The following is a 23,392-nucleotide window of genomic DNA, read 5'->3' as shown; positions in this document are numbered from 1 at the left end:
ACCAGCTATTAACGTCTCTTGTTCCCTGGGCTGTACGGTGGACAGGTCTCGGGGCTAGTTCTCTACATGTCTTAAGGGCTACAATGGGAAGCCCTAACTAGGCCCAGAGCTGGGGATTTGAAGCTAGCCCTGCTCTAGAATGCCCACCAATATCTTCCTTTCCCATTCCTCAGTCCTGCTTCCACCTCAGAGGATCAGAGGACCTGGCCGGACCCTGCTGGGCACCAGGAGCCAGGAAGGGCTTGGCATGGAGTCAGGTTAGTGAGCAGGAGGGGATCAAGTGACTGAGACCAGGGTGGCAGGCAGGGGCACCAGCTTTAGCCATCACTGAAGAAGTGGTAAGCTCCAGCCTGCACCCAGGGCCCTATTACCACTGGGGTTGGAAACTCACCAGCCAGGGGGCCAAGGTGGCTCCAGGAAGCTCATCCTTGAAATGTCCATTCTAACCCTGGGGCTGAACCCAAAAGGCCCGGTGACCACAGTGGAGAAGGGAATGACGACAGGGCTGTGGGGTGGACATCAGTCAGGTTTGAATAAAGCCCTGTCTTAAGCAGGGGATGTCCATGGGGGGCTCCCAGGGGCATCTGGCTCCGATCTGTCAGCCCTCACTGCCTTCAGCAAGTGGCTGTGATGAGGGAAGGGTTGTTCCCAGGCTCCTGCCAGACCCAAGAACCACAAGGGGACCAATGATACTATCACCATCAACAGATTTACCAACCTGGGGCTGTGACTGACTCTTCCAACAGAGGGTGGGGTTGGGGTGGGGGTTAGAGGCTGAGAAGATGAACACAAGGCCAAAGAGAAACAGGAGAAAGAGGAGACAGAGTGGGGAAGGAACAACTACGTTGTCTTTCCTAGATCAATTTTCTTCTGGATGGCTCGAGCCGAGTGGTAGATGAGAGAGTCGATGAGTCCAGCCACTGGGGAGAGAGACAAGGGCTGGCACTGGCCCAGTTGGGCCCTTGCCTTGGGCCTTAGCACCCAAGCGGCCAGGCCAGCATCTCCCCTGGCCTTTGAAGTGCCCCTCCTCCCCCAACCAAAACTCAGGGGCGAGGACAAGCTTTCCACTCCCCACCATACCCCCAACCTCAGACGCCCTCCAGCTTCTAACCTGTGAACATGCCCCCGATGATAGCGCACACGCCCGTCAGGAAGTGCGTGAAGGACCTGGTAGAGGGGCGGGGGGAGGGTCAGCAGGCACCCCTGCTCCCCGTGGGCCCCGGCCCCTCCCTTTCCTCACCCTCACCTGTGCTTCTCTGTCAACTTCACCATCATGGGCGAGAGCTCATACAGCACGAAGACTCCGGGAAGCCCCTGGTCGCCCATCAGTCCATTGGCGACCTTCTCATGTCTGGTCACTGAGAACTGATTTGTCCTCAGCACCTGGGACAGGAGGGGAGCCTGGGACAGGGCCGGGGGGGGGTTCCCATCCCCTCCAGCCCTACCACTGCTCCCACCCCTTGCCTTGTACCGTCTTGATTGTGTGGAGGAGAAAATGAAGCCCCATGTGGGTAACAAACATTGCAAGGCCTGGGGACCACCCAGACGCCCTCTCTCAGCCTTTCCATCCCAGGTTCCCCTCCAGTCACTCTTTACAGGTTACCAATCCCAGCTACATTTGGTGGATCCTCTCAGTGGGGGTCCAGGGATGAGAAGCAACTCTCCAAGGCTGCACCACAAGCTCCTGACAAGGCTGGGCCTGACTTCCTCTGCCTTTAGGTCCCAAGCATTCCACTGAGATGCTGCTCCACAGGCCAGAGCAGAGAGGGGAGCGGGGGGCCTGGAAAGGTTGGCCTGGCTACCCTCAGCCCAGGACTGACCACAGGGGACAGTGAGGCAGACAGAGTAGACACTGGAGGAATGGATGGAGGCAGTTTGGGCAGTAGAAAAAGCGCTCTGAATCTGACAGCCTGGGGCCTGAGCTCTGGCTGTGAGGGCAAATCACCTACCCTCTCTGAGTCTCAGCTCATATGGGGACAAGGGCAGGACTTCACTTGCCAGGTTGAAGGAACTCAAGTTCTTGGCACCAAGAAGAGACTCTGAAGTCTGAGCATCTTCAAACTTACCTCTCCATCTACCTTCATGTACACCGTGGGTACCACCTTCACAAAGTACTGGAACATCATGGAGGCTGCAGGGAGAAGAGAGCACTGGGAGTGGGTGCGGGCAGGGCTTTGGTAGATGGGGGCTACCTCCCAGGCTGGTACCTTGGGGTGCAATGACGTTGGTGCGGTCCAGGGGGTTCACAATGCCTGGGTAGTCCTCCCCAAATGACAGATGCTGGATGTAGTGGGTCATGTTGATCTGCAAGCAACACCAGTGTCTGGGCCTCAGAGCACTCGGGGCCCCAGTAGGCCCCACCCCATCAAAGGCTCTTCAGTACAGGGGCAGACAGGGGTGCCTGAGTGGACGTGTGGAGACAGGTGGAGGGAAAGAGGGCCGTGCCCAGAAGAACCTGCCTGAGACAGGGACGCCCAATTCCCACCTAGGAACTCTTTCCTCAACGTCTGCGGGCTCCTGGGGCTCCAGAGTTTGAGGTGCTGGCTGCACCCACATATCAGACAAACACAGACTGAGCACAGGCCCTGTGTGATAGCCCCTGGCTTTGCCTCGAGTCCTAGGCTGGAGGGGCCCCAGATCTCCCAACTCCCACTCCTGTCCTGCTCCCATGTAGGTCAAACTTAGCCATTAGAGGGATCTTTAAAAAAAAAAAATCTGATTACATCATGCCCCTGCTTAAAGTAAGCCAACAGTCCCCAGCAGCTCTCTGGAGAAAGACCAGCCTCCTGGCACGGCCTGGCCCATGTGGTGTGGCCTGTCACACTCCCTCGTGACCTCTCCCGAGGCTCCCTCTGCCCAGAGGCTCTTGTCCAACCCCATCCCCCTCTTTAGCCTACACAGATCTCAGTTCAAAAGTCACTCCCAGTACCCTCAAACTGCATCCCCTGTCAGAATATGGTTTATTTCTCTGTATCTTGCTCCCCCATCCCAGGATGTCTCTATGAAGAAATGAAGGCGGTAATCACGTCTCCACCTCTATCCACCCTCCATGGTTTACACCCGGTACATACGTTGTCAAGGCCGAAGCTCTGCAGGTCATGGACTAGGAGAGAAGGGAGACATGTCACCAGGTGGAGCAGGACTGGCCTCCTGGCTCCCCAGACCCTCACTCGGGCCCCTTCACTCCTCCCTCTGGACTGCGACCTGCCTGGCTCTTCTTCCCCGCTCATTCACTCACCAGTCTGGCCCTGTTTGGGGGCCGCAGGAAAGGGCCTGCCGTGGGCCTGTGTGATGGTCCATGGCCCCTACAGACCCCACTTCTTGCCTGAAGTATAGAGGGAACGCTTCATGGGCATCAGTCCAGGCCTTTGGTTCCCACCAAGGCCCTGCCTGCATCTCAGGAAATAAAACCCACTCACTCATTAACTAGAGCTGATGGCCAATCACTGAACCCCAAAGTGAGATGGGACCTGAGAATGTGGGCCAAGTTCTTTCCCTGCCTCTTCAGCCCACACCCTCAACCCACTAAAGGAAATCCCACAGGCACCCTGCACTGTCTGTTCCAGAGCCAGTTCCTCCTGCCCTCGAGCCCTGATGTCTCTGGCTACAAGGAATCCCACCTCAAAGACACGTCCCACTGCTTTTTATAGTCAGTTAGCAACCAGGACCATCCAAACCACCCCCACCCCATCCTGGGAAGGCAGGCTGCCCCAGAAGTGGGGGCTCGGCTTCCCTCGGGGGACTGGGCCACTTACTCTCCACAGCATGTACTGCAGCATGGGTAAGGGAAGGAGAGAGAAGGGAGGAAGAGAAAAAGGATTCAGAGCTTCACAGTGAGAACTACGGAGCAAGATACATGGTTGAGGGTAAGACCGAATACTCCTGCAAACAGCGGGGTCTGAACCCAGCTAACAAGCCTCCTCCTGGTTCCCTCCCCAAAAAGTCTTTTCCTGGCCAGAAACAAGTACAAGGGGGCTTGGGGCAGAAGTATGGTGGCCTAGGAAGAACAAAAGACCTAGAGCCCAAAGAGTCACTTTCCTAGCTGTGACCTTGGGGAAATCACTTGTCCTCTCTGAGCCTTGGTGCTCTCCTCTGCACAGGACTGTCCTGAGAATCAGGTAGGATCTAAGATGGGAAAGTACCTGGTAAATTTTATAATCTTCCCCTTTCCTCCCCTAAATCAACATGTCAGAAACTAGCTCCCAGACCTTCAGTTCAGCCTCTGGCCTTGGGCAACTTAGTTTTGTGTTTTAAACATCCTTCTAGGGTACAGAGCACTCTTTGCCCTGGGCTTCCTGACTCCAACAGCCCAGGTGGAGCAGCTGAGATGCACCAGCTCCTACTGAGTGCCTGCAGGCCCTGTGCCGACAGTGCCACACTGATCTTTCTACAATCCCAGTGAGACCGCCCTGCCCCGACCTCCTCCAGATCCACCTCCCTGCCCTCCCCAACACTCAGTCCCATCCCCTCAGACAGCCTTAAAGCCCAGCAGGGCCGTCTCCATCAGGCCTGTTACTCCTGCTGACCTTCCTCACTGGGCAGCTCAATACTGCTGGATCATCTCTCACCCATCTGGACTTTTGCCATCATGTGGCTCTGGACATCCCCTAGGATGATCCCAACACCCAACTCTCTGAGACCCTTCCCTGGGCCCTATTACTCGTCAGCAAAACCCCTACATCTTCAACTTCCAAATGTTCCCCTCCCTTTCTTGCTCTGACCACAGCCTGGCTCGCCTGTGAAGGCACTATTTCCCTGTAGTACCCCAATTAGTGACAACTTGTCTCCCACACCTGTCTTCCTCCTTGGCCTTAAGAGAGGTCCTCCTTGCTCCTTAATGCCTTTTCCAGATCACTGTCCCTTCATCTTCCCTAAAAATCCTCAGTTTTGCAGCTCATGGCAAACTACAGCACCAACTATCCCCATTTGTCTGAACTGCCTGGAGATCCACATAGAGCCCGTCAGTCCTCCCACACCAGTTCTCAAGGGTTTTAGCCACTGGCTGTCACGCTTTCCTATAAGATGGCCCTGTCACAATCCCAGGTGATTTCCATGTCACTCAGCTGCCAACCTACTGGTACCTACACAGACTGCCTTTCCTCCTACTGCCAAGCTGGGGCTTTCTTCATCTCTTAGGCACTATATTCTACCTTCCTTTTCCTTCTCAAGAACTTCACCCCAGTAAATGTCCCTCTCATCTTTGGAGCACCACTTCTGCTCTCTTCAGTAGGTAACTTCCGGCAGCATAGAAACATACTGCTATATCAACATCTTACTAAACCCCTCCCTTGACTCTGCATTTCCCTTCAGCCATTCCCACTCTCTTTTCCTTCAGAACAGTCCTCACAAAAGAGCTGTCTCTACTTACTGGCTCCAGCTCCCTTCCCATCCCCTCCTGAACCCACTGAGTGGGTGCTCCCTAGCCTTCCACCCAAACTGCTCTGTTAAAGTCACAATGACCACTGCCATGTTATATATACATGTTATATATACACCCAATGGTCATTCTACTAGATGTCCAGAAGCATCTGATATGGTTTTGGAAACACTTCTATCCCTTGGCCTTCAAGACACCACTCTCCTGGTTCACGTTCTCATCTCGCCAGTCTTTTCTGCTGCTTCCTCCCAATGCCCTGTCCTCTGATACTGGGAGCCTGGCACTCAGTCCTCTGAGCTCCCCTCTTCTCTGTGTACCCTCACCTCCACCTAGAAGGCAATTCAGCCAGTCCTGTGGTTTTAAATACACTGATGACACCAGTGTTTGTATCTCTAGGCCAGACCTCCCCTGAACTCCACACTTAAATAGCCAACTGCTTACTTAACATCTGGGGTGTCTAAAGGACACCCAAATCTCACTGGTCTGAACATGTCCAAAGCAGCTTTATGCCCCCCACTCCACCATCTAAATCTGCTCCTCTGAGTCCTCCCTCCACACGAAATGGCAACATCATCCTTCTTGCTACTCAAGTATAAAACTTTGGAGTCATGCTAGACTCTTCTTTCCCTTACTTTCACATCCATCAGCAACTCCTCAGCTCTACCTTCAAAATACACACAACTGGGAGGGAGGGTATAGCTCAGTGGTAGAGGGTGTGCTTAGCATGCACAACGTCCTGGGTTCAAGCCCCAGTACCTCCATTAAAAAAAATTAATAAATAAACCTGGAAAAAAAAAAACACACAATCACTTCTCACCACTTCTACTGCCACTCTGGCCCAGCCCCTACCATTCGGTGCCCGGACTGATCACTGCAACAGCCTCCTAACTGGCCTCTCCGCTTCTGCCCTCCCGCTAGTCTTCTCCACAGAACAGAGTGCTGCCTATCTTTTCAAAGGTAAGTCAGATCACACATCACTTCTCCAGAGCCCTGTAACAGCTTCCCATCTCACACAGAGGAACAGCCTGAGTCCCTGCAATGCCCCTCCGGACCTGTTACCTCTCTCACCTGATTCCAAACCACGCAGCTCTGCTCACCAAGCCCTGGCCACCCTAACTTTCTCACCGTCTCTCGAGCTCACCAGGCACATTTCTGCCTCAGGGATTTGCATCTGCTGTTCTCTCTGCTTGAAACACTTCCCCCTAGACATCCATCTAGGAGGCCAGTCCCTTCCCTCCCTTCAGGTCTTTACTCAAATATTACCCCTCAGAGAGTCCTGCCCTGACCACCTGATATGAAACAGTACACACGTACCATCTCTCCCAAGCCTCTCACCCCTATCATCTTTATCCTGCTTTTCCTGGGTTTGTGTTACTTAATAGCAGCTGATATACCATATATTTTACATACTTGTTTACTGTCTATTCCTTTACCAGAACATTCTGAGGGCAGGGACTTTGTTTGGATCACTGCTGTATCCTCAGCACCTAGATTAGCACACGGCACACAGCAGGTGATTACTACATTTCTAGCGACTATAAGAATGAGTAAATAAATGAGAATAAATCTCAGTCTTGTAAACAACTCTTTAAAGTAGGTACTATTTCAGGTTCATTTTACAGAAGAAGAAACTCAGCAGGGCTCAATACTTCCCAAATACAACACAGCTCAGGAGAGGCAGAACCTGGGTTCCAAACCAGCTCTGCTTCCCCAAAGCCTCACATGCACCCGCAGGTCATCTGACACTGTGGGCTACCATTTAAACACGCGCCTACCACATGCTGGGCTCTGAGCTGTCATCTTTAACCTGCCCAAACAGCCTCAGAGGTAAGTACTGTCATCACCATTTTATAGAGGAGGAAGCTGAAGATCAAAATGTTAAGAAACTGCTGCCTTGAGATGGGGGCCTGCTCTGGGCCAAAGACATCAGGCAGGTGAAGGCGCACCCAAAGTCGCCGGTGTCCAGGGTCTAAAGCTCCCGGCTGATAGAGGATCACTCACCGTGCACGTGGGACTGCTGGAAGCTCTTCCCGGGGGCAAAGTGGAAGTTTCCGGCCACCTGTAGGGAAGATCTCCTCTCATTCTCCAGCCACTTTCCCCCTTCCCTCCCGTCTCCTGAGGGCAAGTGGGCCCCTAATTCACAGTAGAGTGGACCCAACCCACAGCCCAGCTGGCCCTGCCCCACCTCTGTCCCTCCTGTACCTTGTTGACTTCTAAGAAGCCATACACCTGGCAGCCTTCATTCTTCTGCTCCTGCATCTTTTGGCTGAAGCCCTCTCGCCGGCACTGCTCAATAGTGTCTGGGTTCTTGAACGCCCAGCCTCGACGGCGATACGCCTCTCGTACATCCTCACAGGTGTTACAGCACCTGCAGGAGAGGGGATGCGGGGTGGGAGTGTCAAAGAGGCACAAAAATGGTGCTGGCACCTTGTGAAACAAAGCAGTTCTGCCTGCTTATGAAGCCTCCACCAGCCTCATCCCTGACCACCCCATGTTCTCAAAGTATGTTTCCTCAGCGGCAGCAGGACTCTTAAAAATTCATATTCCCATTCTGTTTTGGGTAATGAAAAGTTCTGAATCAGATAGTGGTGATGGTTGCACAATGCTATGAATGTAGTTAATGCCACTGAATTGCACATACGAAAATGGTTAAAATGGTAAACTGTGTCACATATATTTTACTGAAATAAAAAAATAAAATAAAATACATATTCCCAGTCCCTACCCTAGACCTGCTGAATCAGCCTCTCAGGGGTCAGGGCCTGAGAAACAAAACAGCAGCTGCCATAGATCAAGGACTTAACCTGGGCTGGGGCTTCCATCTCAGTGCTTTACATGCAGACTACATTTATTTCTTAAGTGACTCTTATGAGAAAGGTGTTATCATCATCCCCCTTCACAAGAGAAGGTTATGTAGCTTGGCCCAAGGAGACGGGTGGAACTCAGGCAGCTGGACTCCAGAGACTACCTCTGAACCAGGGCAAAGGCCACTTTAACCTCATCCCCAACTCTGCAGCGTCCAGGCAGGGCCTAGCCACAGAGCCTCAGTCACCTACACCAGGGTCAGTGACCAAGGCACACACCCCATCCCGTCTAAATTCTCAGTCTGACTTCCTCACTCACAGAGTCTAACGGAGGCTGAGGATAAGTAACAAACATCGCCTTATGTGGGCCCTGCTCCCCTAACCCAAACCCTGAGTCTGCTCACTTGATGTCTTCCGTCTCAGCACCATAGCAGCTCTCACAGCGATCAGGGTCCAGGGAGGTAGGGTCAAACACCTTCATCTCGACTTTCCCAAGCTCTAAGGGGAGGGCAGAGGCAGGGGCATCAGCTGGGGGCAGGCACAGTGATATCTGTACTCTCAACCCCTGCATGGGCCCTGTGGCCTGTGGCTTAGGAATAATAAACTAATAATAAACTAACATAATAGCTAATATTTACATAGTGCATACTGTGTGTCAGGCACTAAGCATTTCTACACATATATTATTTCTTTTAATAAAGGTAATAGTAATAAAACAGTAACAATGAATATTAAATATCAGCTGAGTACATTCGGTGTACTTTACATATATTATCTCTTTTCAACCCCACAATGACTCTGTGAAGGTGCTTGTACTTGAGAAGGTGATGAACTCAGAGATGAAAAGTGACTTTGCCCAATGCAATACAGTAAGAGTAAGCCCTTAACCACGTCACCATCTGCTTCTCCTCAGACCTTTCTGCACCTGGCTCCTTGCCTTTAACTTCCTCATAACTGTCGATTTCAGTATTCAATGCCCTGACCTCCTGTCCTTCAATAATCTTTTTGTCATCCAACCTCAACCACTCATTTCCATACTCATACTGAGAGTTATTACCAATTACTGCAAACCCTCCAAAATTCAATTTCAAGTATCCCAATCTTCACTTCTCAGCTCACTCTCTCTGGTACCTACAATTCACCAATTCTTTGACATCACTGATATCATCACTCCTTCATGTCCTCACTTTCCTCCTTATTTAAACTACATGGTCCAAATGGGGAATGAAAGTCTCTTCAATAATTGGTGCTATGAAAACTGGATCACATGCAAAAGAATGAAATTACACCCCTATTTTATACCACTCACAAAAGTTAACTCAAAATGGATTAAAGACTGAAATGTAAGACATGATACTATAAAATCCCTAGAAGAAAGACATAGGGAAAGCGCTCATTGATATTGATCTTGGCAATGAGCTTTTGGATATGACACCAAAAGCACAGGTAACAAAAGCAAAAATAAATAAGTGCAACTATGTCAAAATAAAAAGCTTCTGCACAGCAAAGAAACAATTAACAAAATGAAAAGGCAACCTATGTTATGGGAGAAATATTTGTAAATGATCTATTGGATAAGGGGCTAATATCCAAAATATTTAAGGAACTCATATAACTGAATAGCAAAAAATCAATTAATTCAATCAAAAATGGGCAAAGGACCTGAATAGATACTTTTCAAAAGAAGACATGATATGGCCAACAAGAACATGAAAAAGTGTTCAACATCATTAATCATCAGAAAAACGCAAATCAAAACCAAGAGATATCACCTTACACCTATTAGAATGGCTATTATTAGAAAAAACAAAAACAAAAAATGAAATAACAAGTACTGAGGAAGTGCAGAAAAGGGAACCCTCGTGCACTGTTGGTGGGAATGTAAATTGGTACAGCCATTGTGGAAAACAATATGGAGGTTCCTCAAAAAAATTAAGAATAGAATTACCATATGTTCCAGAAATTCCATTTCTAGTATACAGACACACACATAAAAGAAATCAGTATCTTGAAGAGACATCTGTGGTCCCATGTTTACTGCAGCATTACTCACAACAACTGAGATATGGAAACAACCTGAGTGTCCATCAACAGATGAATGAAAAAGATAAATGTGGTAAATATATAAAATGGGATATTATTCAAGCATTAAAAAGAAGGAAATCCTCCACTGCAAAAACATGAATAAACCTTGAGGACCTTATGTTAAGTGAAATAAGTCAGACAGAAAAAGACAAATACTGTATGATCTCATTTATATGCAGAATCTAAAAAAACCAAATTCATAGGAATAGAGAGTAGACTGGTGGTTGCCGGGGTTGTGGGGTGAAGGAAATGGGGAAATGTTGGTCAAAGGGTACAGACTTTCTGTTTTATAAGATGAATAAATTCTGGGGATCTAAGGTACAGCATGGTGACTACAGTTAACAATAATTTACTGTATACGCGAAAGTTGCTAAGAGAGTGGCTCTTCAATGTTCTCTCCACATACACAGAAAAGGTAACTATGAGAGGTGATGGATGTGTTAGCTAACCTTATTGTGGTACCCTATTGTGGTAATCATCTAAACAATATATATGTATGTTAAATTATCATATTGTATACCTTCGATTTATATAATGTTATATTTCAATTATAGCTCTGCAGAGCTGGAAGATACATTCTCTGGTCCACTGCTGTGATTGTTCTCTTGCACATAACCGTAACTCATTTGTTCCTGTCTCCCTTCACTGTATAAGCCCAGCAAAACCCAAATCCTAGTTGAGTTCAACTCTCTGTGCCTACTTCTTGCCTGTGCCTCCTTTAAGACTGCCTGGCAATCCTACCTCATTTCACTAATCAGTTCACTCTCCCATTCTCCAAGATGACTAATTTGTATCTTTTCTTCACTCCTTAGGCTTCCAAAATTCTTCCCCTTTCTTCACTCTTAGCTAATGACCTTGCTTTCAAAAGCCACTAAAAAAAAGAGAAGCAACAGAATCAAATCTCACCACCAAACCCACCAATCCACAGTCTCTTCCAGCCTCCATCCCACTTCCCTGCTCTCTCTTACACCAAACGCCTGGAAGGGTCATCTATACTTGATGTTTCCACTTCTTTTTCTGCTGTTTGATTAGATTTCATCCCCAACAGTAGGAAAACTATTCCTTTCAGTCTCCAGTGTCCTCCATGTTGCCAACTGCAATGGTCAGAAGAACCCAACCAAGCCACTCCTGAATTCCTGACCCACAGAAACTGAAAAAACATGTTTGTTGTATTAAGTCACTAACTTTGGGGTAATCTGTTATACAGTAGTGGATATGTAATATTCCCCCCCCACACACACACACACATCCTCCTCTCTGGTCATTAAATCATTCATTTGCTCAGATCAAAGCCCTGGAATCAACCCTGACCCTGCTCTTACATCCCACATCCAATCCTACAGCAATTTCTACTGGTTTTACTTGTGTTCAACATATATTTGTTGAATGAACAAATGATAAAGTTCACGAACACAGTAATCCCTAAGGTATGAAAAATCATAGCTTTCAGAAAGGTTTCGTTATGGTGGGAAACTGAGTTAATGGAGGCGTTTAGGAGGCCACCTAGAAAGAGGAAAGGAAGCTAAAAGTGAACAGCCACCTTATATGAGGTATTGTACACATATTACTTTATTACAAGTCCACATGGTGGGTACTACTATTTATCACCACTCAATAGCTGAAGTGACAAGAGACAAAGCTACATCTGAACTCAGGCAATCTAATTCAAGAATAAGCACTTAACCTTAAGTCACCCTGCATTCTAAAACGGAAGAGCATTAAAATGCTGAATTCAGTCTGTGGGGAAGCAAACACCCAGAGAAGCTTGGATCCACATAGAGGAATTCTGCCAAGGCAATAGCACATGGTACCCATCCTCAAACTTCTGTTAATCAAACCACGATAGGCAGGGATTGGGGACCTCTGAGAACGAAAGCCATGTGGAGTACTCTTCTCAACATACAGAGGCTAGAAGCCTGGATTTCAGCCCACTCTGATTCTTAGTAGCTGGGGGGCCCTAGGCAAGCCACTTGACTTCTCTGAGCCCTAGTTGCTTCATCTGTCAGTGGGCCAGTCACAGCCACTTGTCAGAAGGTAGGGCTTGGACATTTCCAGTTCTGGGATTTGAGATCTGGCCTCTTCCCCCCAGTTACCATGACGCTCCGCCTCTGTGCTCACAGGGACGCCATCCTTATCTAGCCGTTGCTTGAACAGGTTGTGTTCCACATCTAGCTGCTGTTCCCCAGCCACATCCATGGCATCGATGCTCAGATCTGGAAGCAAGAAGTCAGGGTAAGGTACTGGCTCCTAAGGACAAGGGAATCTGGGTTTTGGAGGGTAAGGGAATGATGGGCTTGTCTTGGGACAGCAGTGGACTAGAGGAAGGAGACTGTCCTGAGGACCAGTCCAGAACCTAAGGCTGGAGGTGTGAACCTGGAAGCCCACCTGAGAACTCTGGGACTTGCAACTTCCACCGATGGTGAGGTACTCACAGGCACAAGGCATGTGCGGAAAAAGCACATCGATGTTGATCTTCAGTTTATCTCCCCGTGACTTGTCCACGTAGAGTTCAGGATGCACCTGGGGTAGCACTGCCTCATTAAGATTTGGCTCCAAGCCTCTCCTTCCCCATTCCCATCCCTAAAGTTCCTATTCCTAGAATGCCAAGCCCTGCCCATGTACTAGGTCCCGCCCCTTACCTCAGTGGTGAGGTAATACTGCAACTCAGACAGGAACAGTAGTAGCATGAGAAGGCCACTGACAATGGTCACTGCAGGACAGAGAGCGAGTGTCAGAAGGGCCTCTGCTCCCTCAGCCCCAGGCAGGCCGGGCAGATTCCAGGCGCCCCGACCAAGCTCTAGGACACCATTCTCCCCGAGACCCCGACCCCGCCACGGCCTACCCGTGGCGCCCCCGCAGGTCTTGACCCGGAAGTCCTCTAGAGTCTTGGGGTAGGCATCGAACTGCTTCAGCTTCCCCAGCGCCTCCATGGGGACCAGCCGGAAAGGAGACGCCAGTGGGTCCGCCCCTGCAGCCTCCCGCTTCCGGCCGGGAGCTGGAGTCACACCCCATCCCTTTCCGCACGCAGGCGCAGCAATGCGCACGCTTGGCCCCACCCCTCGCTTGCGTTCTCACTCCGGCCGCCCCGCCCACCGGTGCTGGGCGCCAGTGTCTTAACGCCTAGCGCAGGGAAGGGCTTTCGCAGTCAGCGGCTGAGGGGGCGTGGGGGGGGGGGGTGGTGTGGAGGCGGGTGTCCTCTGTGGACCGGGGTGCCTGGAGGCGGTCTTTGCCGGGTAGACACAGGAATAGCTGCGTTCGCTTCCCTCGTGCCAGGAAGTGTGTCTCAGCTTTCACATCAGACTCTTGGAACAACTTGGAACTTCCTAGAACAGTGGTTTTTAAAGTGTCCCTAACCTCATTATCATCACTTGGAACTGGTTGGAAATGCAAGTTGTAGAGTGGGTGTGACTTTTATATCCATTTTCTGAAGGAGAAACTGTGGCCTGGAGAAGCTAAGTAACTTGCCTAGATCACAGCCAGTTAATGGTAGTGCCTGATTCCAACACATTTCTTCTGGATCTCAAAGTAGTCCGGTAGCCATTGGGCTGTTTTACCAAAACATGCTCTCAGTGGTTCTCCTGAGCATGGCTGGTGGAGGTGCATGGCTCAAATCATTTCAGAGGCATAAGACCAGAACTTTGATAAGAGGTGGTACAGAGTTCATAGGGGAGAGTGACTGACACATTGGGTTAAGGGAGGTCTAGGAAGAGGAGGAGGGACACTGGAGCTGGGTGTCTGACTCCAGAGAAGTTGAGTCTTCTTTCTGCCCTTGGGCTGCTGTTTGCTAGGAAGGGGAGAAGGAAAGGACTAATTCCTATTAATTCAAAACTGACAACATGCCAACTTCTGAGATCCATCCTATGTCAAAACAACTCTGGGGATTTGGTGCCATTTCAAACCCCATTTCATAAAGGAGGAAGCCAAGAACTGAACTGACTTTTCCCAAGGTTGCAGGGGTAGTTAATGGAGCAAAGCTGGGGATCAAGCCCTGGTTTTCCTAGCTCTGGAGCCACAGTCTCTTCCACATGTTAGCTCCCACCACCAACTGCAGGAGAAGTCTATTCTCAGATGGATGCCCAGAGACAATGTTAATAAAATTGTCCTCTCCTCTCTTGATGTACATTCATTCTGTGCCCATTCATGTTTGACTTCCAAGCCCTCCCTCCTCAGGGGGCTCCATGCTAAATGACTCACACCTTTACTCCTTCAACACATACTTACCAAGCTCTTCCTATTTCCCAGGTCTCCCCTGGGCTATGGAATACCATGGTGAGTAAGACATGTGGTTTATACCTGCCCTCAAGGAGCTTTCAGCATAGGATGGGGAGAGGTAAACAAACAAAACACATATATAAACCACTGAACTGTACACTTAAAAATGGTTAAAATGGTAAATTTTATGCTATGTGTATTTTGCCACAATAAAATTTTTTTGAAAAAAAATAAAGTAAATAATTAATTAATAATAAACTACTTAAATAAAGCAGAATGTACCTTGTACTGCGAAGGAAAACAGGGAACTGTAAGAGGGGCAACAAGGGTAGGAGACTTTCTGTTTTAGGAATTCCAGAATTACGAAGTCCTTCTCTTTGGGGAATTTTTTTAGGTGGCCATGACACATTATTCACAGGAGACCAAGGTACTGACAAGTTAGGAACTTCATTCCTCACATCAGGCTTCACCCTAATGCTTCAGCCCTCTCCCTCAAGGTGGAGCCTTTGGCCTTGGGAGCATTTGAGGCCTGCACAGGAGTGGCCCACCCTGCACACGGGGCTGGAAGCAGAGGGTCACCTGTAGCTGGAGCCTATAAGCCTGCCTAGAGAGGGGAGGGTTTCAGGCCCCTTCATTGGTTCATTCTGCCCAGTCACAGCCTTCTTTCATCTTATTTGGAAAACTGATAAATGAACTTTTCCTAAATCATTAAAGAAATGAATATATGTGTAGGTGTTACATGTTTTCCGTCTCTTGGGAGAAATACAGAGATTTCAACATATCTGGATTGAAAACACTAGTCACTTCCCCTGAGAACAAAGAGTCATAGCACAGCCGTGTCAGGGGGTCTCAGGGCCTAATTAGGAGAGCTTCTTAGGGACCTCCATAACACAGGAGTCAGGGAAGGAGCCCCCAAATGAATGACATTTTAAATGGGACTGGAAGAAAGGGAAGGAACCAGGGAGGTTAAGTGCTGAGGTAGGAGCATGAGGGAGTCATGTGTTCTGGGAAGAGAAACTGCAAGTGCAAAGGTCCTGGGGCAAGATGGAACATGCAAAGTTTTAGGAACAGGAGAAAGCCAGAATGGCTGGAAACTGTATAAGATGGACTGAGGATTTTGCATTTTATTCTGAGTGCAGTGGAATGCCATTTTAAGGATTCAAGCAGGAAATTAAATTAAGATCATGCCAGTCACTGGGTGAAGAATAGATGATGGATAAATAGAGCAGAAACAGATATACCAGTTAGGAAGATATTGCAGGCTGTGGAAGGAGAACATTATAAGCCCTTCTTTAGAAAGCAGAAACGTACTTAGAATATGAGTTTCCGTTTTAGTAAAGGAATCAGTTTTTCTCTGTAAAAGACTTTCCTGGCTGTATATGCTAAGCTAAGGCAGTGGTTCTCAAAGTGTGGTCCCTGGACCAAAAGCATTGGCATCACCTGGGAACTTGTGAGAAATGCCAATTCTTAGGCCCCACCCCAGATAAACTGAATCAGAAATTCTGGAGATGAAGCTCAGCATTTTTAATTTTTATTAGCCTTCCAGGTGATTCTGATGCATATGCAAGTTTGTGGAGCAGTGGGCTAGGAAGAGTCTTGGGCAAATACTTTTTATTTGCACTCTGGTACAATCCATTCAGGGAGGAACCTTCTTTCAATATTTGTGGAATATCATTTAAACCATTATGTAAGTCATAAAACAATGACCAGGGAGAAAATTAATTGTACTGGCTCTAGTTCCAGCAACATACAGGCTCAATCCTGGAAACCATTGTGCTGTAAAACATCTTGAAATACTGAATAACAAGTATCCCTTTGAATGTATAGCTGAGTGGTGACAAAGGAGGAGAAATTCCTAGGGGCTGAAAGTAAAAGAGTTGAGAAAAAGTAGTAAACTTATGAGCTGACTTTGTGGCTCTGGCAGTGGGGCAGGGAGTGGTGTCTAATGAAACTGTGTGTCAGTAATCTACAGGCTTGGCTTTTCTTTCCTTTCTTTCTTTAACACATAGTAACAGACATTTACAGTTTACAGAGCACTTTCATTTCTATGATCTTTTACATTGGAGAGTAATATGTGTTAGGAGCTATAATTTGGTAAGATGCTACATTAGTTTTAGGAAAGCTTTTGGAAAGAAGTGACTTATTGGAGTCAAATAGATGGGAAGAAAATGGTTTCACAAAGTATTTTTTAATCAATGTAGCCTGAACTTCCCCATGACCATATTGTACTTACCTTATAATCATGGTCAAAAGAGATAGGGGGTGGGGGGGCATTCTTTGGGTATCAGATATTGATGCCTATATAGGAAGAGGAGATTATGCTTTGAGGCCTCAATAAAAAGATGGAGTCTTGAAAAGGCTAGAGCTGTAGGAAAGTGTAGGTTGGAAAAAAAAATTATCCACTTACATTGGAGGACAAGGAAAATACTTGATATTGTCTCCACTTGTGTCCTGGATGGGAAGACAAAAACATAAAAATTAAACATTGCTGGGACATCATAATCACAGGCTTGTCCTCACATTTGGGATTTGGATTTAGATTCTCTACTTAGTCTGAAAGCTCTGAAGTGGAGAAATTAGCATCAAATTGAGGGTGCCTGGAAGAAGCAAACATGAAACTGCTCTGAGGGAACACAATTTAAGTCACATAGCATCCTCAAGGATAAAACCCTGCTAAAAATGAGCACTTGATCTAATGTCACAAACACATGAGGACACAATCCATCATGAGCAAGGGTCATAGACACCATCATCAGCATGATTAGATGCTCATCAACTTGAGATTATGGAACTTTCAGATAAACTATAAACAAGTAAGTTTAGAGTGGTTAAAGACATTTAAAAAACAATAAAAATGTGAAGATATCTCACAAGGAAGACTTGAAAATAACTTTAAAGAATTTCTAGAAATGAAAAATATAGTAATTTCAGTTAAAAAATCAGTGGAAGGGCTAAGTAGCCAACTAGACACAGTTAAAAAGAGAAATATTAAACTGAAAGAGCTGGAAAGATTACCCAGCATGTAGTATAAAAAAAATAAAATCACAGATTTTTTGAACTTCAGTTACTATATTTTTCATTTCTAGAAATTCTTTTGAAGTTATATTCAAGTCTTACTGGTGTGATATCTTTACATTTTTAAAAAAATAAAATGATTTCTGGCCACTCCCCCCCCCTTTTTTCTGAAACATTAAAACAAGTCAAAGTTTTTCGTTTTGTTTTTTAACATCTCCCACAGGCTAAGACAATTAAGGGGGTGGCACCGGAGATAAAGAGAAAGAGGAGGTTTGGAGATAGAAATAAGTGGATTAAAACAGATTTGGAAATCATCATTGGAGAGGGAGAATTCGAGGAGAACCCCTGGCTTCAGAAACAGGGTGAATGGAGGAACATTTGCTGAGCTAGAGGAGTCTTGGGAAGGGATTGGTTTAAAGGGAACATCGTGAGTTCAGTCTCAGGCTTGCTCAGGGTGAGAGGTCCCTGAGACACCTAAGTCGAGGTACAATAGGCTGCTGGATATGGGGTCTAAAGAATAGAAGATAGATCTGGGCCAAAGGTACGCAGCTGGAGAGGGGGCATCACACATAATATTTAAAATTCCCTCTCCGCTCTGTTCATGTATCCCGTAAGTATTTATTAAATGATTCTGTCTTAGGGATTCAGAGACAAGGTCAGTCCCTGTCCTTGTGCATCTTACACTCAGTGTAGGCAGCTTTATGTGTGACAGACAGGATAACACGGTGGCTTTGTCCAGATAGCCAAAAGGAGGGAGTCACAATGTGTACTTTGTGATGAGATCTACGGTATATATAACCAGTGGCACAGAGGACCTCACTGAGAGCAAAGCCTTCCTCCTGCAGAGGAGAGTAGACACACCATATGTTATTTCTCTGCCCTTGCACCTTCCATCCCAGGCACAGCCAGAAATCTCTTTGGAGGTGAGCCAAGAGGTAGGGAGGTGGGAGATTAAGGGTTGGGATGGGGTATGGTGAGTAGGGCTGGGAGTCACGGAGGCCAACAGGACAGAGGGTTGTGGGGCTGTCTGTGGCCTAAGTTCCTCATCCCTCCCAGTCCCAGGTAGAGGAGCCAGTCTGCTGCCTGCTGCTGCAGCCATTGTCTGGACCAGACATGAAGAGCTTGTGGCAGATTTTTCTCCTATGGGTCTTCTGGGTGCTCATCTTGTGGCTGATGGTCCCCTGCCTGGATCTGAAACCTGAATCAGCACGCCAGGAAAAACTGATGAATGTGGCACCATGGTGGTGTAGCTGCCCTTGGTTCAAATTCAGGAAATGTGGCTGCCCACCTGGGACCCTCAACTGCTCTCTCTGCCACCACACAGTCAGAGGGAACTGGTTTGATGCATGCTACGAGAAGACGATGGGGTACCTGACGGGAGCAACAGAGTCCACAAGCCCTGACGCTGTCCTCTGGGGGTCGGTCAGTGGCCAACACTGGGCCACCCCATCCCATCTTTCCCAGGCCTGGCTCAGCTCCCACCTTCTGGCCCAAACCCCTGCCCTCAGCCCTGGCTTAGGGCACCTCCCATCTTCACAGCCTCAACCAGATGGAGGTCTCACCCACTCAGGGCTGCTTTCCTTCCACTGGGAGATGCTCCCTGGGTCCCAGCCCACAGTCTCCTCCCTCCTGCTGTTTTCAGGGCAGGAACTCAGCACATGAGCTAGGCAAAGTGTGGAAGAAGCTGTCCAAGGTGATTCCCAGACTCTCAGTGAGCCATTTTGATCTCTTCTGTGGGACTTGTGCATTGGTGAGGAACTCGAAGATCCTGCGGGCTGCCAGCCCCGGCAACAATGTCAACCAACACACCATGATCTCCAGGTGGGTTCTGAAGAGAGGGCAGGAGGCACGTGAGTCAGGCCCGCTCCCAGAGAGTTCTGTCAGTTTCTGCTCTCCTTCTCAGGCTGAACCAGGTCCCCCCTGAGGGCTTCAAGACGCTGAAGAACCAAACCACAGGACACTCCACCTCCTGCAGGAGTGACAGAGCCCAGGGTTCCTGGAGACAGCTGGCGCTGCTGTTGCTGAAGCTTTTTGATCTGGCATGGACTTCAGATGCTCTGAGTGAGGAAGTGATGGTCTAGGAACCCAGACATTCTTCATATGGGGAGCAAGGAGGGGTCACTGCAGGGGATGACAGAAGGGCTCCAAGAAGACCCTCTGCTGACTTACTGGGGGCACCTGCAGGACCTTCCCTGGCCTCAGGGGCTGCTGAAACTCCCCTACCTCCTAATTCTTCCTTAGATTTTGGAAGATGGTCCAGTTCTCTAGTAGAATTGAAGATAGAAAAGACCAGGTAAGGGGACGGAAGGCGTGAAGACGTGGCTGTGTGTTGCTGTGGGAAAGACCCCAGCTTGCCCCCTCCCCCTACTTACCCAGGTCCTGGCGATCAGCCCCACCCACCTTCCTCAGGTACGACCAGGGTGACAGGCTGGAAAACAGGCTCAGTATCCACCCCTGGGGCTCATGGCTCTGTTCTGTGCCTTGCATACCGGTGACCCAGTTAGAGAGTCTTGTTCTTTCCTCATGCAAAGCTTTTCCCTGCTATGCCTTCAGCATAGAGTCTAAAACCTTCTGTCTGGCTTTCAAGACCTTGATCCCCACTCCCCTCATCTCTCTCAGGTTCACCTGGTGGGTTTCTTGGCGTTCCCCAAACATACCGTCTGCCTCGTGCCTTTTCACACACTGCTCCTTTTTGAATGCCCTCCTCTTTCTTGTCTCCCTGAGAAATTTTCTCTTCCTCTGATATGATGAGAAACAGCTAGTTGATGCTCTCTTTTCTGGGCTCTGGGGTCACTCTGTGTGGTTCAGAGTCTGTCTTCCCTGGAGAAGGTGAGCTCCGTTCTCCTCCCAGCCCCAGGGGGCAGCCTGTCACATTTGATGTTAAGTGAGTGAGTGCTGAAGGAATGGTAGGTGGGCATGGAGGGAGGGCAGGACCAGCCTGCTACCCCACAGCCCTCTCCTGTCTTACCCCATCTCCTAGGTATCCTTGTTTGGTTTGGGGATAGATTAGCTCAAGAAATTGTCCCATTACAGGTATGGTGATTATTGGTTTGAGAGCAACATGCACAGTTATGAAGAAGAGCAACAGGTCATCCTTAAGCTGCAGTATGAGGGGAAGGTTGTTATTTAAACTGAGATGGTCTCCAGCCTGTTCAGCCCACTGGAGGCCCCAGGAGGCTGACAGGTAGTCAAGGGGACCTTGGAGTGTCGGAGAGGGATTGGGGCTTCAAACACACCCTGCGTGAAGATTACTCTGCTACTGAGTGAAACCCAATATTGTGACGTTAAAGGGCTACATCCTCTTCCAGATTCTCAACAGCAAACATTTCACCATCTGATCATATATATATTTACCTTATCAAAAAATAAAATTAAATGAAAAAGAGGAAAAAGCAAACCCTACAGTTGAAAACACATCAAATGGATCTAACTGTATATCAGACTGATAATGCAACCACCAGGGAAAGAATTATTTCAAGTTCCTTTATAATTCAGTATACTGTACATCCTTTGTAGGATACAGTCTGTGGGCAAAAAGAACCACAAAGAAATTTTAAACTTCAATCAGTAGATTTATTATTAATATTGGCATTATTTTTTTTAAACTGTATAATCTATATCACAGAATAAAGTAAATAAATAATTATATTAATATTATTAAGAACAAAATACAAAATCAGACAGGTATAGTAAAAACTCTGTGACATTAAATTTGAAATGGAAACATCATTATAAACTCAATTTTCAAGTTATTTTTATTGTGGTAAAATATACATAAAATTTACCATTTGAAGATGCATGGTTCAGTGGCATTAAGTACATTCACATTGTTGTGCAGCCATCCCCACCCTGAACTCATAATGTTCAAAGTACATTTTCTGCTCTGTCATCTGAACAGTCTAAAAGCCATAACATCCCAGAAGCAATGATCAACCCTGGAATGAATGCAGATTTCATTTTCTAAATATTGTTTCCCACTAAAAGATTCCAGATCTGGAAGACAAAAGTACAAGGAAAACCTGGACATCACATTTGGGACAATCTGAGCATCAAAAATAGCAACTGTCACGATTCACAGTGAATATATAAATATCCTTGAGTCCATAATAATACTTAAAGAGAAATAAAAACAATCATTGGAGGAGACTATTGTATCAAATGGGGACAAGGGGGAGCGTTTACCTTGCCTTTTTAGTAGAAACAGTGGTTCAAGGTAAGTAGAGCTTCCATTAATGAGTTTTCAGCTGCTAAACAAAATCCTCTATGTGTTTACTGCAGCCGCCCAACAACCACACATAACCTGACAACATGTAAATATCCCTGAGAGCCCATTCACCTGCCTCCCTAGGGGCATGTTAAATAAATGAAAAGAAAATCGACTCCTAAAAAGTTTGGTTGGATAGAAATTTACTTTTAACCACATTACAAAGTTTTCCTGTCGGTCCGTTTCTCAAGAGGGGCCAAAAGGCTCTTCCATTCCCCTCTCTGCCACGCGCTTAGCTACTACGTTGGGAATAGACGGCAACCCTCTGAGAGATGCATCACCCCAGCCTTGGCACGTACTCTTGCCCTTTGCATTCCCATCCCCATCATACTTGATTTCCAAGCCCTCCCTCGCCAGCTGGAGCCCGGGTTGAACGCCAAGGTGAAGGCAGTCTTACTCACAAAGCCTCCATGCGGAAACTTATGGTGTAACTTGTGTGGTGAGGTCCTTGATACAACTGGGCTGGCACAAAAGACCCCACTGGGCACCAACCCCTTCTCCTCTAGGGCAGCCACAGGACACACCAGAAGGCACCTCTCCCCTTCCACCTCAGCATCTAGCAGAGCACCCTGCAGGGCTTGCAGGTGGCTGGAGAGGTGAATTGAAGTGTTATAGGGAGGTGTGGTGAGGAGGGCTGAGAAAGTGATGGAGGCCACTAGCGCAGTGGGAGGCTGTCAGTCTGCGACCACAGCCTTTCTACTTTCCCAGCAGCTGGTGTCTGACTTAGCATGCCACTTGCCCTGTGCATTGTCCCATGGGACAGGAATGAGGCTTTAATAGTGGGTTTCATGCTCGTGGGCTGCTTTGATGCTCACCTGGGGCTGATGGTTTCCGCTCCTTGGTCAGAAAGGTCTCACCTGAACGGGCTAGCTGGGACAACTCCAAGGCCTGCCATCACTCCTGGGACCTGCTGGTGCAGCCCTTGATGCCACGCACCCAGTGTACACAGTTGGCTTGAGGAACTCTTTGAAAGGACCCTCGAGCCCTCTCTTCCTCCAAGATGTTCTGGGACATTTTCCCTGGCCTCAGAACGAGCAGCCAGTGTCTTCTTGACACCCAGGTCATTCAGTGAGCATTTATCTACATCCAGGCTCCACCTACCCTGGAGACGAGCTCCTCCTTTCAGTGCGCATCGTGGAGCTTTGGGACTCATCACAGGTTTGATGAGTATTTGCCAAATGAATGTAAGCAGGATTAGGAGCTGGGGGCAGCAATCAGCCCACCTGATCTCATCCACAAGGTTTCTCGATCTGGGGTTGGGCCGACAAGCTGAAGAGACGGCCCTTATATAGGGAAGAGAGTTATATCCAAAGTCTCCAGCATGACTTGCCAAGCATCATGCAGCAGCAGAAGGCGAGGAAATCAGCCGGCTCCAATGTGGGACTCCTCTTGGCCAGTAACAAGCCTTAGACTCCCAGTAGGGCTGGAAAATTCAGAGACAGGAGAATGACAGGAAACCAAGACAGGACGTGCAGGAGCAATGTACGTGTTATCAGGCACTGAATAAAAGCCTTCCCTGATTCCCACATCTTAACTAGTAGTAGTTCAGGAAGAACCAAATTTGATACTAATTCTCATCCCCTCCTGCCTCCCCATAAATGATCATGTGCTGGCAATAGAGAGCACCCACTCTCA

The 23,392-nt window shown here is 48.0% G+C and overlaps 2 protein-coding genes across 5 annotated transcripts; one reads left to right on the top strand and one right to left on the bottom strand.

Annotated features, from left to right (window-relative positions):
* Positions 1-690: 690 nt before the first annotated feature.
* Positions 691-13,267, bottom strand: ERGIC3 (ERGIC and golgi 3). The gene is made up of 13 exons (XM_006202608.4): positions 13,109-13,267; positions 12,906-12,976; positions 12,699-12,786; positions 12,360-12,479; positions 8,586-8,679; positions 7,580-7,745; positions 7,379-7,436; positions 3,072-3,103; positions 2,208-2,304; positions 2,067-2,131; positions 1,247-1,383; positions 1,112-1,167; positions 691-920 (listed from the first exon to the last, which is right to left on the bottom strand). The coding sequence occupies exons 1-13, from the start codon at positions 13,194-13,196 to the stop codon at positions 841-843; spliced, it is 1,152 nt and encodes a 383-aa protein (XP_006202670.1). The 5' UTR covers positions 13,197-13,267; the 3' UTR covers positions 691-840.
* Positions 13,268-18,329: 5,062 nt separating this feature from the next.
* C19H20orf173 (chromosome 19 C20orf173 homolog) lies at positions 18,330-21,639 on the top strand. Of its 4 annotated transcripts, XR_012061700.1 has the most exons (7): positions 18,330-18,416; positions 18,550-18,915; positions 19,136-19,314; positions 19,397-19,554; positions 19,735-19,786; positions 20,527-20,677; positions 21,478-21,639. XR_012061700.1 is itself a non-coding variant. In XM_072944120.1 (6 exons), exons 2-6 carry the CDS (start codon positions 18,607-18,609, stop codon positions 21,572-21,574), a joined length of 795 nt encoding a protein of 264 aa, XP_072800221.1. In that variant the 5' UTR covers positions 18,330-18,416; positions 18,550-18,606; the 3' UTR covers positions 21,575-21,639. The 4 variants fall into 4 exon arrangements, 3 of the variants coding, with proteins under 3 accessions (XP_072800221.1, XP_072800218.1, XP_072800220.1); XM_072944120.1 differs by lacking the exon at positions 20,527-20,677; XM_072944117.1 differs by having other exon boundaries at positions 20,527-21,639.
* Positions 21,640-23,392: the final 1,753 nt, after the last annotated feature.

This window comes from Vicugna pacos, chromosome 19 (genome assembly GCF_048564905.1).
Source record: "Vicugna pacos chromosome 19, VicPac4, whole genome shotgun sequence".
Lineage (NCBI taxonomy): Eukaryota > Metazoa > Chordata > Mammalia > Artiodactyla > Camelidae > Vicugna > Vicugna pacos.
Note: the sequence above shows the minus strand (reverse complement) of the source record. Positions and strands in the feature narration are given on the sequence as shown.

What these genes read in the sequence shown, in the direction of transcription:
- ERGIC3 (XM_006202608.4), bottom strand. Translation starts at nt 13,196, where the DNA reads ATGGAGGCGCTGGGGAAGCTGAAGCAGTTCGATGCCTACCCCAAGACT. An exon ending in AGAGCTTCGGCCTTGACAAC is followed by an intron (nt 2,305 to 3,071) that starts GTATGTACCGGG and finishes TGTTGCTTGCAG; the next exon opens with ATCAACATGACCCACTACAT. An exon ending in ACATGAAGGTAGATGGAGAG is followed by an intron (nt 1,384 to 2,066) that starts GTAAGTTTGAAG and finishes CTCCTGTCCCAG; the next exon opens with GTGCTGAGGACAAATCAGTT.
- C19H20orf173 (XM_072944120.1), top strand. Translation starts at nt 18,607, where the DNA reads ATGAAGAGCTTGTGGCAGATTTTTCTCCTATGGGTCTTCTGGGTGCTC. An exon ending in ACGCTGTCCTCTGGGGGTCG is followed by an intron (nt 18,916 to 19,135) that starts GTCAGTGGCCAA and finishes TGCTGTTTTCAG; the next exon opens with GGCAGGAACTCAGCACATGA. An exon ending in ATGGACTTCAGATGCTCTGA is followed by an intron (nt 19,555 to 19,734) that starts GTGAGGAAGTGA and finishes ATTCTTCCTTAG; the next exon opens with ATTTTGGAAGATGGTCCAGT.